The 17714-nt window shown below is 40.4% G+C and overlaps 1 protein-coding gene and 1 pseudogene across 3 annotated transcripts; both read right to left on the bottom strand.

Moving 5' to 3' along the window:
* Positions 1 to 1179: 1179 nt before the first annotated feature.
* Positions 1180 to 12824, bottom strand: PARP2 (poly(ADP-ribose) polymerase 2). 3 transcript variants are annotated; one of them, XM_070626345.1, is made up of 17 exons: positions 10990 to 11150; positions 10736 to 10842; positions 9851 to 10012; positions 9452 to 9522; positions 8554 to 8604; positions 6920 to 7016; positions 6391 to 6466; positions 5402 to 5504; positions 4499 to 4661; positions 4102 to 4240; positions 3266 to 3329; positions 3050 to 3184; positions 2639 to 2766; positions 2397 to 2496; positions 1926 to 2024; positions 1566 to 1690; positions 1180 to 1449 (listed from the first exon to the last, which is right to left on the bottom strand). In XM_070626345.1, the coding sequence occupies exons 5-17, from the start codon at positions 8563 to 8565 to the stop codon at positions 1290 to 1292; spliced, it is 1401 nt and encodes a 466-aa protein (XP_070482446.1). In that variant the 5' UTR covers positions 8566 to 8604; positions 9452 to 9522; positions 9851 to 10012; positions 10736 to 10842; positions 10990 to 11150; the 3' UTR covers positions 1180 to 1289. The 3 variants fall into 3 exon arrangements, with proteins under 3 accessions (XP_070482446.1, XP_008531393.1, XP_070482456.1); XM_008533171.2 differs by lacking the exon at positions 10736 to 10842 and having other exon boundaries at positions 10990 to 12824; XM_070626355.1 differs by lacking the exon at positions 10736 to 10842 and having other exon boundaries at positions 10871 to 11115.
* On the bottom strand, positions 7200 to 7300 carry LOC139078341 (U6 spliceosomal RNA; annotated as a pseudogene).
* Positions 12825 to 17714: the final 4890 nt, after the last annotated feature.

Below are 17714 nucleotides of genomic sequence, written 5' to 3'. Positions count from 1 at the left end.
TCCTTTTTACATGTTACTGATTTAGGCTTGGTAGTATTTTATTTTCCATTTCTTTTTTTTTTTTTTTTTTGAGGAAGACTGCCCCTGAGCTAACAACTGTGCCCATCTTCCTCTACTTTATATGTGGGACACCTATGACAGTATGGTGTGCCAAGCGGTACCACGTCTGCACCCAGGATTCAAACCGGCAAACCGCACGGAAGCGGAACATGTGCACTTAACCGCTGCACCACCGAGCTGGCCCCTGCATTTATATCTTAAGGGATATTGGTCTATAGTTTTCTTCCCTTGTGATATCTTTTTCTGGTTTTGGTTTCATATTGCCTCATAGAATGAGCTGGTAAGTATTCCCTTCTCTTCTATTTTTTGGAAGTGTAGTCTACTTCAGTTTTAACAGCAGCATAGTATTTCAATGAATGAATATACTTAACTAGTTTCTTAACTATGGATCTTTTGCATATAACAAAAACGCAGTGACAACATCTATGCAAACATATCCATCTGTAATTTTCAGGTCAAAGGGCGTGTACATGTTAAATTTTGATAGATATTGGTAATCTGGTGTCTAAAAAGTTACTGATTATTGTTTTCATTTAAATAAGCTTCACTGTTATCTACGGAGGTGTGGTATGTGTATCTGTGTTGCATGTGTTTACAAGTAATCAGGAAGTCTTTGGATGTGACTTGGACTTTGGTCCTCTCAGATGGAGCAGGGTAGGTAAAAGCTCATTCTACTTCTCTCCTTTCCTCCCCGAGATATATTTAGGCTTAGAGAGAGTTCTCCGAGTGTTCCCCAAATTTCTGGATATCTGCTGAATCCTAGCACGTTAAGTGGTAGGAGACCTGCTCTGCAGTTGGTAAACAGGGGAAAAAGGCAAGTGAGAAGATCTGGATGGGAAAAAAGGGAATAATTCAGCCTTTGCTGCCTCTACTCTTCCTGCAGTAATACTCAAAAAACTCCAGTTTTCAGAAAAATTGAATGAAATGGGGAAAAGCATCAGTCTCCATTAGCACCCCTCACTGCAGAGAGGCTATTCTGCTGTGAAAGAACAGGATCCTGAGGAACACGCAGCTAGCTGTGGGATACAGAGCATGTGTACTTTCTGTCCTTGAAATAAAGATATACTAACATCAGAAGAAGTACGTGCTGGGAGAAGTAAAGCCCAAAGAAACCAGCAGTAGATTTGTACTATTTTTATTACATAAAGTATCAGAAAATTCAAAAGTACAAAACTGCTTATTTTCTTGCTTGAGGATCATATCTTCTCTGGTTTATTTAATATCAACACTCACCACAACTGCAAGAAATTAAATCGAATCTTTAGAAGGTATCGCATACGGACCTGGTTGGGGCTGTAGACAATAAATTCATTGTAATTGAGGGTATAACCCTCTGGATTCAGAATTCCTGTTTCACTTGCTGGTCCTAAGGGCACTGTACTTCCATTCCTGCCAAATGAAAGAGTGTATCAACAGCTGCCTCTGGTTCAGAAGCTGGAATACAGAAAGTAGAGTCTTATCTGGCCAAAAGAAGTCTTCTGGCCTTCCAGGCTCTGAGTACTTACAGGGTGGTGAAGCAGGCAGGACTGGGAGCCATCTTGCCCAATCCTTTGGTGCTGTGTTTTCCTTGAAGTAACCCTTCGGCCTCAGGATTGGCCTCTAGTAGCTCATTACACTGACCTAGAGCGACCTGCAAAACCAAAGATCTTTGCCCACATCCTACTGAGAATCGGATGGCTTTAAGGCCAAACAGAAAATTCCATCAATACTTTCTTCCCCTACTCCATCAGAGGGATCCAGGGCAATTTCCAATTCCCCTCTAAAGCTCTCCAAGGTGAACCTCTTGGTTCTGGGCTCAAACTTTTCTCTTTGGAAAAACAGGAACTAATAATAAACTGGAGATCACAGATGTGTTCCTGCCTCACCTCTGATAAGAGCAGCAGCCCAGTATCCTTTAGGTGAGAGGCAAAGCAGTAATTGGCACTCTTGGAAGACATGTCAGCAAAGTAGATTCCTTTTCCAAACTGAAATATATAAACAAACACTAAGGTCAGCCGCTTAACTCACTATGTTAGAAAGGAGGCTCATACCATTGACCTTGTGTTTTCATTATCTTAAACACAATATAGATCCTTCTCCATTTCCCCTCACAATTCTGTTCCAGAGAAGGCAGATGCATTGGTGAATCACTGCTTTCTGGGGAGAAAGGAGAGATATCTTTAGGAATTTAAAGAAAGAGGGACATAGTAAGAAATGTCAGGGTTATCAGTGAGCTTGTTGAATTCTTTAGGGTACCACCTAATCCTAACCTAGGGAAAAAACGCAAAAAAAAGGACTGACAAAATTATTGTATCCTTTTCCCTTGTGCCTCCTTCCAGGGTTCAATTTCTACTCACCATGTAACCTGTGATGGGAGCTTCAGGTGGGGCAATTCGAAGCCCATGGCTCAGGATTCCCACCCAGTTACTCAACCTGGAACCATGCCATAGCAGCATCCTAAGGAAAAGCCATTATTATTGTACTCTCTATTGCTCTCCTGCAAACATAGGCCATAAGCATAAGCCATCCTTCTCTGTAAGTTCTGTAACTGTACTTCAGGCAAGGGAGTACCTTCCCAAACCCAAAGCTAAACTGAGACCTGTTATGAAGGTCCTCTCTGAAGGCTTCTTTCTCACCCTCCTTCTCTACTTCAAAAACATCCAGCAAGGTCATGGTATAGTCACTGTGTGTGGGAGCATGAGTAGACTGTAGGTACTGGGAAATCACCTGCGAAAAAGAATGAAGGAAATGGCTCATGTGGACTCAACAAGAGACCACACTGAGCTGAAGAGCCTCACAGCTTCTGGTATAAACTGGCAGAGCTTTCTGCTCCTAAATAGTCTCAAAAGGCAGTTAGAAAGACCTCTGCCTCCCCAAATTCCTAGTAAATAGAAATTCTGCCCTATACAAAAGTTTGCTGTTAACCAGAAGGAGTCAGAAAACACTGCGGTGGGGGTGGGGGTGGGGGATGGGCCTTAAAGGTAGGAAAATAAATTATCATTTTCCTTACTTTGAACTCATAACTGTCACGGTCTAGAGGGCGCAAGGCACAATGTAATCTTCTATAGTGTTGGTCCAATGGGTGTTCTGGGCTTTGCAGCTCTGTCTTCACCAGCTTCATGGCAATTTCAATGTCTCCCAAAGCCTGACAAGATGAGATACAGAATCAATGTGGGAGGGACCTGGGACAAGAGATTCAATACTTCCCAATCTATACACATCTCACCTCTAGCAGCTGTACTTTTTCTGATAGTTCTTTCTCTGTCCGGATTAAAGGAGGGGTACGGAGTCTAAGGATAGAGATATGACCAATAATGAGTCCTCGATGTGTGGCCAAAAGGCACATGATTAAAAATAACAGGCTAAAGATAGGTCCTTTAGAAAATAGGCATAAGAAACTGGGGTTTTCCAACTGAGAGAAAGATCTGTAAAGAGATTTTAACTTACAAATATATAAAGAGATATGATGTATATACTCTGAGTAGGATAAAACGAACTGTACAGGTTTTGACATTTGGAAGTAGAGTTCAAATCCTTTTTTTATGGGATCATTTTTTAAATAAGCTATATTGACACCAATAAGGAATAGTTTGGATATAGTCCTGTCTAGAAGTAGAAGTAGACCTATTGACCACTCAGGGTTATTTCTAGGTCACAGGGCTGTATAAAGCAATAGAAGGAATAAGCACCAGAAAACAGAATCAATGATAAAATGTATTTTATATACCTAATACCATTCGAGTTTACAGAAATGGAGTTAGTGTGGTTAGAATAGGGGTGATGTGCCTGAAGGTATTTTACTTGTTGGATAGCTAGACCCATTCTCTTGTGAGTTGGTAACTTTCACTTGGTCAGAGAATATGTTGTAATCAGGCCAAAAGATTGCATCCCATCCTCATAAGCTGATTAAATAGGCTATCTATAAATCATTTTGGCTCTGTATCTATTCAAGATGATCATCTCCTTAGAAATAAGAGATTAAAAAGATTATAGTTGCTGCTGAGTGATGTAAGGGATATGGTTAGGTAGAAGATCAAAGTGAAGAAATAGCACAGGTCTTACCCAAAGTCATGTGGGATCCTAGTATAGAATTCATTGCATGCTTCTGTGAGAGCTCGTCCATGCTGGCCAGCTCGAATACAATCCTCAATCTTCTTAAGCGACTGGTAACCTGCCTTGATTTGTGCCACTGTCAGCTTTCCTGCAGGCCCAGCCAGGGATCAGACTCCACAACTAGGGTCCCATCCTATAAACTGTATTTATGTCCCTGACCAACAAAGACTCTCACCTTTCAACTTTCAAAATAGCCCCCCCACCACACATACAAGCTTTCACCCCAAATCTCTTTTTCTTCAGTCAGTAATATGAGCAAGCTTTAAATCATGACAGTGATGAAATATCCTGTTAGAGGAACTAGGAAATATGAAGAAAGAATGTAGGATAGAATCTGAAGTCCTACCAAGTGGGGCTTTCTTGGTATCATATTTCATTTCTACCATCATCTCTTCCATGGCCTGGACATTACAGATCAACTTTATCAGCTCCTGGACACGAAGATCTAGCTGTGACTCTGGTTTCAAGGAGGATTTAAGAGATTCCTCTTTTTTAGTTTCCTCTTCACTCTATGGCCAAAAAAAAAAAAAAAATAAAATCATAAAATCTTGAAAGGACCTGTTTCAAGCTCCCTGTAAGGACTGGCTCTACAATATCCCAGGCAGGTGGACATCAGTTAGCCTCTGCTAGAACACAGGCTCATTCCACAATTAACCTAGTTAGAGTACTCAGCGTGACTTCTGCCTTCTTGTCCTATTTCTGCCTCCCATAGTAAAACACTCAATAAGTCTAAAAGGCCCTCCTAATAAGACGTCTTTAAGTATGTAAAGACAGCTAGTATATCTCAAATCTTCTCATCTTAAAAGACTAGCATTTCTCCATTTTTCAGATATATGACAGTTTTCAGCACCCTACTTGCACCTCAGTTTGACAAAATTAATTTTTTTACTGTGGTGTATAACGAGAAGTGAAAATAAGTTTAAATGTAGTTTTATCAGTTTGACTATTTATTACTCCTCTCTTGATCTATAACATTAAACTTCTGGAAACAAGACCTAAGATTTAATAAGAACCTTAGCAAATAACAGAGATTAGAGAAGTATATTCTATCCTCATTTTATAGTCCCTTCAAGACTACAAAAATCGGTAAAAGCTACCCCTGAAGGAACTGTAATCTCTACTTAGGTGGGAAACAGCAAGCCTCAAGATATCCTGGTCTGTTCTAGTTTAGGACCTGATCTAAGCCATTCTGCTAGAATTCACCCTGGTTAAGAGGAAACAGTTTTCCCCTCAAACATACAGAGTTTACCTGAGTAGTGGTGGAATAGTCCATCTGCAGCATATCATATTTGCCAGGCACCTTCTCAAACTTCTCACGACCCTCCCAATTGTTTTTTGTTTTGTCAAGGAATCTGCAGAGTCGAAGGGGGTGACAAAATCTTATAAATAAGGGTCTACTACTAAGGATAGGTTTACCATTGTTTCCTTAGACAGAACATCACCAAACTTTATTTTGCATAGCAGAGCTCTTTCACATATCAACATTCCATAAGTCCGGACTGTAAATTAGAACCCTGAATGGACAGAAAAGCTCTGGAGACAAAGGGAACAAAAAATTGGAAAAAGGACCCTCGAGCTTCCCAAAGGCCCCAAAACACCACAAAAGTCATTAAGATTTCAGATAAAAGATCCCTATGCAATCCCTTTCTCTGAAAGAAATGTTCCCAGAGACTCCAGAAAGTTCTTCACCCATATCATAGTAAAATAAATTTTTTTTTTGAGGAAGATTAGCCCTGAGCTAACATCTGCTGCCAATCCTTCACTTTTTGCTGAGGAAGACTGGCCCTGAGCTAACATCCATGTCCACTTCCTCTACTTTACATGTGGGACGCCTACCACAACATGGCGTGCCAAGCGGTGCCATGTCCACACCTGGGATCCGAACCTGCAAACCCTGGGGCCACCAAAGCGGAACGTGCGAACTTAACCGCTGCGCCACTGGGCTGCCCCCAGTAAAATAACTTTTTAAACTCTAGCTGGATATTCTCATCCCACTTTCCCCAAATTTCCTAAATTGTTGGTCATATGCTAAATATATTAGAGTCTTCTGTTTTTAAGTCATTTCAAGGTTCCAGGTGCTATCATGACTAAGTAATGATGCAGTTTGGTGTTCCAGACATAGATTCTCACAGCGGAAAGACATTAACATTTAGGCCAAATCACACTTATTATAACATTCTTAAAGAAGATACATCCAAGAAGAAAGGTATTTTTTGGTACTCATTTCTTAGCACTCACTTCTTCTGAAAGATTTCCTTGGCCTTGTTGAGGTCCCCTGAACAAGCCACCAAGCTGTGCTGCCCCACTTTCCCAACTGCAAAGTAAATGCCACACATAAGATGGTTCCCTCCCACCCAATCCAATAAGAGTTTCCTAATAGTAACAAACTAGCTCTCTCAGGTCTCTCCGTTTAGCATCTGACAAACGGACAGCAAGGGGAGAAGGGAAAGGTGAAAGAGCTCAGGGAACTGATCCTGTTGATACTAGTTACCTGCTAACTGCCATAGCCCCTGAGCAGCACTAGCAGACTAATCACAGGCGAGTTCTCAGCCTCAACAGGCTGCTCTTAGCTTTTCCAGTGGAAACTTCCTAATGAGCATGCCTGCCGATCCTTAATTTCAAGAAGCACAATTTGATTCTTAAGCCCCTCCCACGTTATAGAGTCTTCATTCCACCAATTTAAACCCAGAGGATCTTTTGACCACTCACCAAGCTGATTCTGGCATTCTGAATGTCAACTCATAAAATCCGTAATAAAAGTCATTACCTCGGCCCCATCTCATCCAAACACTGAAGTTCCTCTGGGCATCATCTTCTAACAGTTGAATCACATAGTACTTGTTGTTGTTGAACTGAAGATTGGTCTATGATAAGTTAGAGAAATACAAACATACAAGAAGAGAGGCTTGCAAAGAGCCACATAAACCAACAACTCTTCCGTAGTTACAGTGCCAGTAACTGCTGTAAGGAAAAGGACAGCATAGGGCAAGAAAACCATGTTCCTATAAGAGTAAGGATAGAAGGAAGGAATAAAATTTCTTTTTTTTTTAAATATAGAATGCTTCACAAATTTGCATGTCATCCTTGCATAGGTGCCATGCTAATCTCTGTGTCATTCCAATTTTAGTATACATGCTGAAGTGAGCACAAGGAATAGAATTTCTATATTAAACTTTGGATTCCTAGAAATTAAAGCTGGAGCCTGGAAAGTTCCTAATACCCTCTACTCAACCTCAAATACCTTACATTGATTGGCTTCTATTTTTTCCCGCCTCAGCTCCCTCCATAGATATTTTCTAGGCCCTATGTGCTTTTCCAGCTCCCATTCCATTCACAATTATTATTTTCCAAATGAAAACAATTTTGATGTCCCAAAGGTCTGTAACTATTATGCTTACTTATTTACACAACTTACTCTTTAATAGTTCTAACTGCAGCTTTGGTTTGTTAGCTGCAGCAGTTGGACAATGAGCTGAGAGCAGGCAGCGTTAGGAGGGGACAGAGGATAGGCAGCAACTACTGCCACATCTGTCTCATACCTAGCATGACCTGACTTGGAGATCTTCAGAGAGAACGTGACTACTATCTAAAAGGAGGTCTCCCACAAGTAACTAACTCCGAGTGAAAAGATGGAGTGGTCCATGATAAGGAACCGCGGCTTGGCTGTAAGGCTGAGGCCTGGGTATCCAAACACTCTTCTTTGTTAAGCTGCCCCTTCCTACCTCCTGCCTACTCACAATATAAAGTCACAGGATGTTAGAACAAAAAAGGGCTTAAGATCTTTTCTATCTGCTCATGATACTTTCAGTGAAAGAAGTAGTAACAAAGGAATACTAGGTAGTTGTTAAAATTATATATGATGGATTAATAAATTAAAACATGAAGAGATATTCAGGAAATGTATTATCCAGGCAAATTCTTATTTATTTGAAACAACAAAAACAAATAAAGAGAAAAAGGTTATGTTAAAAGAAAAAAATAATAAATTTAACTATATAAAAATTTAAAACTTCAATCAGGGCAAAAAGCATACCATAAAGAGAATCAAAAGGCAAATGACAAATTTCGAAAAGATACAAGCAATTTATATTATAAACGAAGGACTATTCTCCATATTATATAAAGTTCCTTGAAGCCAGTAAGACAAAGACCAACAGTCTATCAGCAAATGTGCAAAATAGAGAGTTCACAGGTTCAAGAAAGCATGAAATCTGCAAAAAGATCTGCCTCTCACAGAGGACGCCACTATCAGGTAGAGTGCATGAGGGCTCAGTACTTGGAAGTATGAACCACTAATGGCTAAGATAAGGACCTTCAGAATTAAAGGGCTGGGCATTGGGACACTGTCATCAATAATTATCAAGAAGAAATTCCCATAAATAGAATGGCTCCTCGCCTTACCTGATTCAGCATGGCATCATAGACATCATTCCCTTCACAGTACACATGGGCCTAGAGAGAAAAGAAAACAGTGACATTTGTATAATCTCAGCCCTGATGAGATCCTAAGTGAGGCTCTAAATTTTCTTATGCCTCAAGGTGTCATTCTCCAGCACCGCCAACATCCACCTTTAAGGGAAAGAAATGCAAAAGTATGTTGTTCCACACATAACCTGTTATGCCTATAATGAAAACATGTAGCCTTTTTATAATTACAGAAATACAAAGGTTTCACTTAAAGGAAAACTGCACCAGAGGAAGCCTTTATTTTATTTTTTTTGAGGAAGATTAGCCCTGAACTAACATCTGCTGCCAATCCTCTTCTTTTTTGCCAAGGAAGACTGGTCCTGAGCTAACAGCTGTGCCCATCTTCCTCTACTTTATATGTGGGACGCCTGCCGCAGCATGGCTTGACAAGTGGTGCACGGGTCTGCAACTGGGATCCAGGCCGGTGAATCCTGGCCCGCCAAAGCAGAACATGTGAACCTGACTGCTGCACCACTGGACCAGCCCTGGAAGCCTTTCTTTTGTATTTTTCAAATACTTTTCCCATTTATCAGTAACTCATGCCATACAGGGCATAGTTTCACATTTCTTCCTCAATAATCATATAATTTTCTAATTGAGAAAGAGAATGAGGTGTGGAAGTCTGATGACAATCCAGAAGTTAACCATGTTCAAAACACTGATTATTAACCCCAAACTCCATGACTCCCATCTCTTAGCCTTGGAGAAAATTAATCACTAGTAATATTTCAGAGAGGATTCCTAAAATGAATACTAGCAACGTTCCAGATGAGAATCTCAATAACAACAGAACACTGCTCTCTAAGAAATCAACAGCCGAGGAGTCTCTCACCTTCCCCACCTTGGCTGTGCACTCCGGGTCCACTGGAACTTTGCCTTTTAACAGCAAGGTCTTCACAGACTCTGAGGAAAGACAGATACGCACTATGGCTATTTGTACTAGAGTCAAAAACAGCTGTCATGGTTAGACAGAAACCTGTCATAATTAACTTTGCCCTTCCCAAGCAATCTTGATATGCCCAGGCCTAAATCCACCTCAAACACATGAAACTGAAGATTCCGAGAAAGTAGATTAGTCCTGTGGTATGCCCCAAGGATAGAAAGTTAATTATGTCTTCAAGAAAGGAAAGAACGAGAGTTGAAAGAACAAGATATCTCCCACCCTCATCCCTCCCAGAGACCCTCCTGGTGGCCCATGCCCTCTGTCCCTGGCCTACCACAAGAAGCTGACCTTGCTTGTTTTCTGTCCTTTCCTTATCAGTCTTTCCTCCAGCCACAGGCTCCTTTTTCACCCCCTGCCTCTGGCATCTTCGAGATTTCTTGGCAGGGGGAGGGTCTTTTGTAGCTGTGTGGCCATTATTAACTCTTTCGGTTTCATTTAATGCTACAGAAGCTAAGGGCAAGAAGAATGGGCAGAGAAGCAAAAGAAAGAACAAGTACAAACTGAATATGATCCTACTCTGAGAAAAACATCTTTCTAAAGAACTGGTTTGGGATGGTTCTGTAAGTTTACAAAGAAATAACTCTTGATAACAGTCTGAGTAATCACTTCCTAAACTGCTATTCTAGCCAAATAAAATAAAAAACATTAGATTAAAATGTTTAAAAAATGGGATACAATACAATAAAAATAAAATAAAAGGGATCCCCAGGGCTCCTGTGAGCTCATAGCCTGAGGCACAGTCTCATAGCCTGCTTATCTCTTTTGTTTACTTGTGCCCCAATACACCGTCCCCCAATGCCTATCATCAAACTACCTAGGGAGGTATGAGATAAGGGTTAGTAGAGTGCTCTGGAGTCTGTGCCTAGCTTAGGGCCCAGCTCTGTCTCTTCTAGCTGTGGAACCTTGTAGAAGTTATTTCATCTCTTTGTACCTCAGTTGCTCCAAATGTAAAATCCAGAGGGTGACAATAGTACCAAATCTGTAGGGTGGGCCTATGCGTTTAAGAATACAATACAATACACAGTATGAGATCTCATCAGTTCTAAGACTTGCACTTTACTATCTCTGAAACTGGGATGCATTTCACAATACATGACATACTAACAGTCATGTTCATCATGTTTTAATTGGAAGCATTTTTCCTTTCTTAGTGTACATAAAATAATGATGTACCTTACAATTAACTTTTTAAAGTGGATGACATTAGGTATTTACAACAGTGCTGGCACTATGTCAGTTGTTACAGGTCCACAATTCTGTAATCCAAATAGCTCTGAAAACTGAAATTTTAAAAGTTTAGAACCAAACCTAGCTTGGCGGCCAAGCGAGGGTTAGGGGGCGACGGAAGGGGGAGGGGCTAGAGTAGAGGGCGCCGTTGCCTTTCCGACTTCCCGCCCCACAGCATTCCACCCCAAAGAGCTCCGAACCTCCCGGTCGACTGCTGTTCCTCCCCCGCAACCGCCGCCGAGCCGCCATGGAGCCCGAATGCTGCCGTCATCAACTCTCTCCCAGGAAGCGCTTGCCTAGAGTCACAGCGCGGGAACACCCGGCGCGCGTGCGTCCAGGAGAGATGCCCACAGGGTACAGGAAAGGCACGCCCCGCTATGTTTGCATGTCGCTGTGTATTGTGGGAAGTCACCCTATTCGTGAAATGGCTTTAGATCTGTGAGTCTTATAAATGCAGCCATGGGCTGCTTTCCCCTGTAGGGCGGAGGGAAGCTCATCGGTGGGGCCACGAGCTGAGTGCGTTTACGTCACTCTACGCCCTGTCCCTTGGGAAGGTCTGAGACTAGGGCCAAAAGCGGCCCTAACAGGGCCCTCCCTGACCTTCAGGGAGGTGGGTTCCCAGAGAACGGGGCTCCGCGCGAGGGCAGACTGGGCAGGAGATGCTGTGGACCCCGCCCTTGGGGAGGGGCCCGGCGGATGCCTCCTTAGCCGGAGCTTGGAACAGACTCACGGCCAGCGAAGTGAGTTCAATGGTTGAGGTGAGGTACCCGCCTACTGGGGCCTCATAACCTAATTCAGACTACTCTCCCCCGTCCTCTTTTGAAAAAAAAAAAAAAACCATCACCAATAATGGTGGACCAGGTAGTCAAGATTACTTGTGGCTGAGAAGGGAGTCAAGAAGTATCATTAGAAAGAATGGGCTGTTAATATAGAGCACGGAGTGGTGAAAGTTTGAGAAAAGTTGAGTTTGACTAGGAAAGAAGGAAACAGGGAGAGGATGCAATGGGGCAAGGAAGCTACGAGAATGCATATGAACTTGGGAGCCACTGAAGGCAGAGAAACCCGGTCGTCTCAACTTTAGAAAGATATTCGGTGACATTAGGTCAGGGGTTCTCAAACGTTTAGGTGCCACCACCCCACGGAGAGTGGGGGCAGCGCACTTAACGAGCAGATCCCTGATTCCCCATCGCAGACCCCCTGAAACAAAGACTGAGACTGCATTTTTAGCAAGAACACCAGGTAACTCTGATATTGGTGATTTTCATTACATAGGTAGGTATAGATGTATATATTCATTACTTCAACAAATATTGGACACCTCGCTGCATTCTGGGGATGCAATATTTTAGCTCAAACAGACATAGTTCATGTCTTCATGGAGCTTATAGTCTAGTTGAGGACAGACATTAGTCAAATAATCACACAAGCAAAAGTAAAAGTACAGCTTGGAAAAGTTCTATGAGGAGAAGCATACAGTACTAAGGGAAGTCCTAATGGGAGAGCAAATTGGGGAATTCATCATTAAGGAAATGACAGTTGAGCTGTATCAGAAGAATCAGTAAATGAAGAGGGAGGCACAGAGTGGCTGGAACAATGAGAGCAAAGTGAAGCGTGATGTGAGATGAAGTGGAACGACAGTCAGTGCATGCAGCAAGCCAGGCCTTCCAGGCCAAGGCTAGAAATTGTGCCTTGTCCTAATATGGCTGTGTGTGCAGCATGAACTACAGATGGATTAAGGACGAATATTCAAAAATAAAACTTGTAGGGGCTGGCCCGGTGAAGCAGCGGTTGGGTTCGTGCTCCCTCTTGGCGGCCTGGGGATTGCTGGTTTGGATCCCAGGCAGGACACAGGCACCACTCCTCAAGCAATGCTGTGGTAGGCGTCACACACGTAAGGTAGAGGAAGATGGGCACCGATGTTGGCTCAAGGCCAGTCTTCCTCAGCAAGAAGAGGAGGATTGGTAGTGGATGTTAGCTCAGGGCTAATCCTCCTCAAAAAGAAGAAAAGAAAATGAAAGAAGAAAAGAAAAAATAAAACAAAGTAAGAAAACTCTTAGGCAGAAAATACACATAAATATCTTTTAGACCTTTAGGTAGGGAAGGAGTTTCTTAAGACACACAAGTCATTGAGTATAAAAGAAAATATTGATAAATTTGATTATATTAAAATTAAGAATTTTTGTTCAGCGAAATATGTAAAGTTTAGAAAGAAGAAAAAGAAATTCTCATTATTTGCATGTAATTTGATTATGAGCATAAAATATCCAGAAGAAACTACAGAATAAATTTTTTAAGTTAATAGGAAAGCTTAGCAAGGCTGATAGAAAATAACACGTAAGAATAAATTGCATCTTTATAAAAAAGCTTCAAAGTAGAAATAAAATTTTTTAAAAGATACCATTTATAACAACATCAAAGCATATCAAGTATTTGGAAATAAATGTGATGAAACGTAGGTGCTCAACCAATGTTTGTAGCATTGAATTGGATTGGTTAATCTGTTTCAGCAGTAAATCAAAGCCTGTTGCATCTGACTTAACTATGGCACAAATAACCTAGACTCATCTAAAAGGCATTAATCTGGAGATAGGAAAAGGCAATAAAAATGGAAAATTTATTAAAAATAGCTAATACTTAGTAGAACTTTGTGTACCAGGCACTGAGCTGTTTTACATGCATAATTTAGTTTAATCTTCATAATGATAATAGCTAGAATTTATTTAGTGCTTACTATGCTATGAGCTTTACATACATTATTTAATTCTCACAACAACCCTACAGGGTAGGTATTATTATTATTCCCATTTTACAGCTGAGGAAATTGAGCTTTAGAAAAATTTAAGTAGTTTATTCAAGGTCACACAGTGTATTTGTTTGCTAGGGCTGCCATAACCATGTACCACAGACTGGGTGGATCAAACTGCAGAAATTAATTTTCTTGCAATTCTGGAGGCTAGAAGTCCAAGATGAAAGTGTCAGCAGGATTGGTTTCTTCTACTGTCTCACTCCTTGGCTTGTATGTGGCTGCCTTCTTCCCTGATCTTCCCAGATATGGTCTTTGTGTGTGTCTACGTCCTTTTCTCCTCTTCTTATAAGGAGGCTAGTGATACTGGATTAGGGCCTATTCATATGACCTTTTCACCTTAATTACTACTTTAGAGGCTCTACCTCCCAATACGGTAACATTCCTAGGTATTGGAGGTTAAAACTTCAACATAGGCATTTTGAGGGGGGAGTCATAATTCAGATCATAACACACAGTTTCTAAGAGGCAGGGTCAGATCTGGGTAACTCCAGATTTTGTTCTTATCCACAAGACCAACATATTCTTCATTTTCATAGCAGTAATTACCATCCTACACACACACACACCCACACCCACACCCACACACACGAAATTTCTTTTTCTTGAGTTTTTGTTTGATTTCTTTTTTGTCTTTATTTAGTTATTTTTTTATGGTGATCAGAATAAGAATTACTGAAAATATTTTTTGAAGACATGACTATTTTGTATCTGACTACAACAAAAGTATAACTAAAATAGTATTAAAACATATCATCAGTGGGGCCTGACTGGTGGCATAGCAGTTAAGTTCACCCGCCCTGCTTTGGTGGCCCAGGATTTGCTGACCCAGATCCTAGGCGTGGACATACGCACCGCTTATCAAGCCATGCTGTGGCAGGTGTCCCACATATAAAATAAAGATGGGCATGGATGTTAGCTCAGCAAAAAGAGGAGGATTGGTGGCAGGTGTTAGTTCAGGGCTAATCTTCCTCAAAAAAAAAAAGTATCATCAATAACCAGAAGAAACTGTTTAACAAATGTGTGGTAGACGATAATTTTCTTAGGTTTTAAACAAAGCAAGAAAATGAGAAAAATAACATATTTGACTGCTTATTCTAGAAAAGAAAATGAAAGAACTTGAGACAAAGCCCAAAGGAAAGCTACTGAGTGTTTAAAAGTTGAATTAAATGTGCTTAACATATAAAGAGCTGTCTCAAAGTCACAAGAAAAACCAAAACCTCCGTAGATAAGAGGACAAAATATATGAATAAACAGTTTGCATTATGTTAAGCAAATACATGGAAGAAATATTCAGGCTCACACAGCATAAAAATACAAACTACTATTCCACAGCACAACTGGCCTACTCTCTTCAATAAGTTATTCTCATAAGAAAAAAATAATAAGGTTGGCACTGTTCTAGATCAAAAGACTTTTGAGGCATAACAATCAAATGCAGTGTTTGGTGTTTGGATGCTGGTTTAAACAAGTCAGCAATGAGACCTTTGGGAGCAACTGCAGATATGTAGATATGGACTGAGTATTAGATGATTTTGGGGAATTACTTATTAGATATGATAATAGTATTGTAGTTATGATAAAAAATGTTCTTAAAAAAATTCATGCTAGGGGCTGCCTCGGTGGGTGGTGGTTAAGTTTGCCCCCTCTGCTTCCACAGCCCAGGGTTTGCTGGTTCAGATCCCAGGTACAGACTTAACATTGTTCATCAAGCCATGCTGTGGAGGCATCCCACAGAAAATAGAGGAAGATGGGCACAGTGTTAGCTCAGTGACAATCTTCCTCAGGCAAAAAAAGGAAGATTGGCAACAGATTAGGGCTAATCTTTCTCACCAAAAAAAAAAAAAAAAGTGTGCTATAGTATTTAGGGGTGAAATATCCTGATATCTTGGAATTTGCTTTAAGATACTTCAGCCAAAATAATCAAATGAAGCAAATTTATCAAAATACAGACAATTGTTAAATCTAGGTAATAGGCATGTAGGTATCAGTTATATTCTTTTCTCTGCTTTTCTGTATGCTTAAGATTGTCATAATAAATCGAAAAATGTTAAGGAAGAAATGATAAATTAGTCAAAATAAGTATAACTGAAGAAAAGAGCTAACTGTGCAAATCAAGACTCCATTTCCCTTTTTTTTTCAATTTTAATTTTTTTTGGATGTACATCATATTTCAAATTCTGGATACCTTACCTCATGTTCACCACCTGAACACTAATTATAGTGCATCCCCTCACATGTGACCCTAATCACCCCTTTTGCCCTCCCCCCTCCCCCCTTCCCCAATGGTAACCACCAGTCCAATCTCCAATGCTATGTGTTTTTTTTTTGTCGTTTTTATCTTCTACTTATGAGTGAGATCATATGGTATTTGACTTTCTCCCTCTGACTTATTTCACTCAGCATAATACCCTCAAGGTCCATCCATGTTGTCACAAATGGCCGGATTTCGTCCTTTCTTATGGCTGAGTAGTAGTCCATCGTGTATAAATACCACATCTTCTTTATCCAGTCTTCCCTTGATGGGCACCTGGGTTGCTTCCAAGTCTTGGCTATTGTGTATAATGCCGCAATGAACATAGGGGTGCAAGTATCTTTATGCCTTTGTGTTTTCAAGTTCTTTGGATAAATACCCAGCAGTGGAATAGCTGGATCATATGGTAGATCTATCCTTAATTTTCTGAGGATACTCCAAACTGCTTTCCATTTCCTAATAAGTAAACATTTTAGGTGACATTACTGGTTATAATATAATAATTCTAAGATTTATTTGAATTTTCTATTTTATCTGTAGTCTAGATCAATATATCATAATGATGGGAAAATGGTCATTAAATGTAGAAAGTACATAATTTCTGGGAAAGTCTGCATATTTCAAAAAGTAAAATCATTGAATAGCAGGGATTTATGATAACCAAGATTAAAACAAATAGGGCTTTAAAATAGAAAGAGACTCTTCCTAATTTTTTGTTTGGGTATGTATTGCATTGGACTGAGCAATTAGCACCCATGTCCTGGTAAAGAGTCACTAAGTTCATGCATAAGATCATGCAACCTCAAATGGCTGAAGCAATCTATAAATAGTTATGAATTATTTTCTTTATTGGATTCCAAGAAAGCATAGAAATACTTTCTAGTAAAATTTCTGAAATCCTAGAATATATAAAGTACATAAAATATAATGAGAAGTAGCAGGAGCAGAAGAAAAATGAAGAGGGAGAGAGAGGAGGAAAAGAGAAAGGGGAAAAGAAGAGATAAAAAATTTAAACACTAATATTTGTAGAGTGTAAATGTGAATGTACTGCTTGGCCTTTTAATTATTATATTTGTATGTTTTTAAGAAGCTTAAATCATTAGAGAAAAACCTGAGCTATCAACTGTTGCCAATCTTCCTTTTTTTTTCTGCCTTTTCTCCTCAAGTCCCCCCAATGCATAGTTGTATATTTTAGTTGTGGGTTCTTCTAGTTGTTGCATGTGGGATGCCACCTCAATGTGACCTGACGAGCAGCGCCATGTCCGCGCCCAGGATCGAAGCAGTGAAACCCTAGGCCACCAAAGTGAAGCACGCAAACTTAACCACTTGGCTGCAGGGCTGGCCCCTGAAAATCTGATATTTTAAATTTGTGATTTTAATTAAATATTTAAAATTTTTGAATATTTATTATTTATAAGGCAAATTAAAGCAAGATATCATCTCTGTGGATCTACCAGCAATACACATATTGCCGTGGCATCATAAATTTGTTCAACTTTTGGAAAGCAAAATTGTAGCAAAGTTTCAGGAGATCCCCAGAGCATGACCAATGGGGAAGAAAGAGGAGAAGAGGTATCAGCATGGGAACTGATGTGATAAGATGGGAAGGGGAAGGAACTATAGATCCAGAGAAGTAGGAAGGAGTTAGTGAAAAAGTCTGGCGAAGGATTGTGGTTAAAGCAAAGGGGACTAAAATTCATCCCGGGTATCTCAAGGTCAGGGACTTTGTGGAAGAAGGAAATGAGTTCTATGAAGAATGGATGCAGAGAAATATAAGTCCAGGACCAGCAGAGAGATGAGCAGAGTAGATACCACAGGATGTGACTAGAGGAGGGATGAGAAGGGAAGTTTCTGAAAGGGTGTTTTTG

Source organism: Equus przewalskii, chromosome 1, assembly GCF_037783145.1.
Source record: "Equus przewalskii isolate Varuska chromosome 1, EquPr2, whole genome shotgun sequence".
Taxonomy (NCBI): Eukaryota; Metazoa; Chordata; class Mammalia; order Perissodactyla; family Equidae; genus Equus; species Equus przewalskii.
The sequence above is the reverse complement of the archived record's forward strand: the minus strand, read 5'-3'. Positions and strand labels throughout refer to the sequence as shown.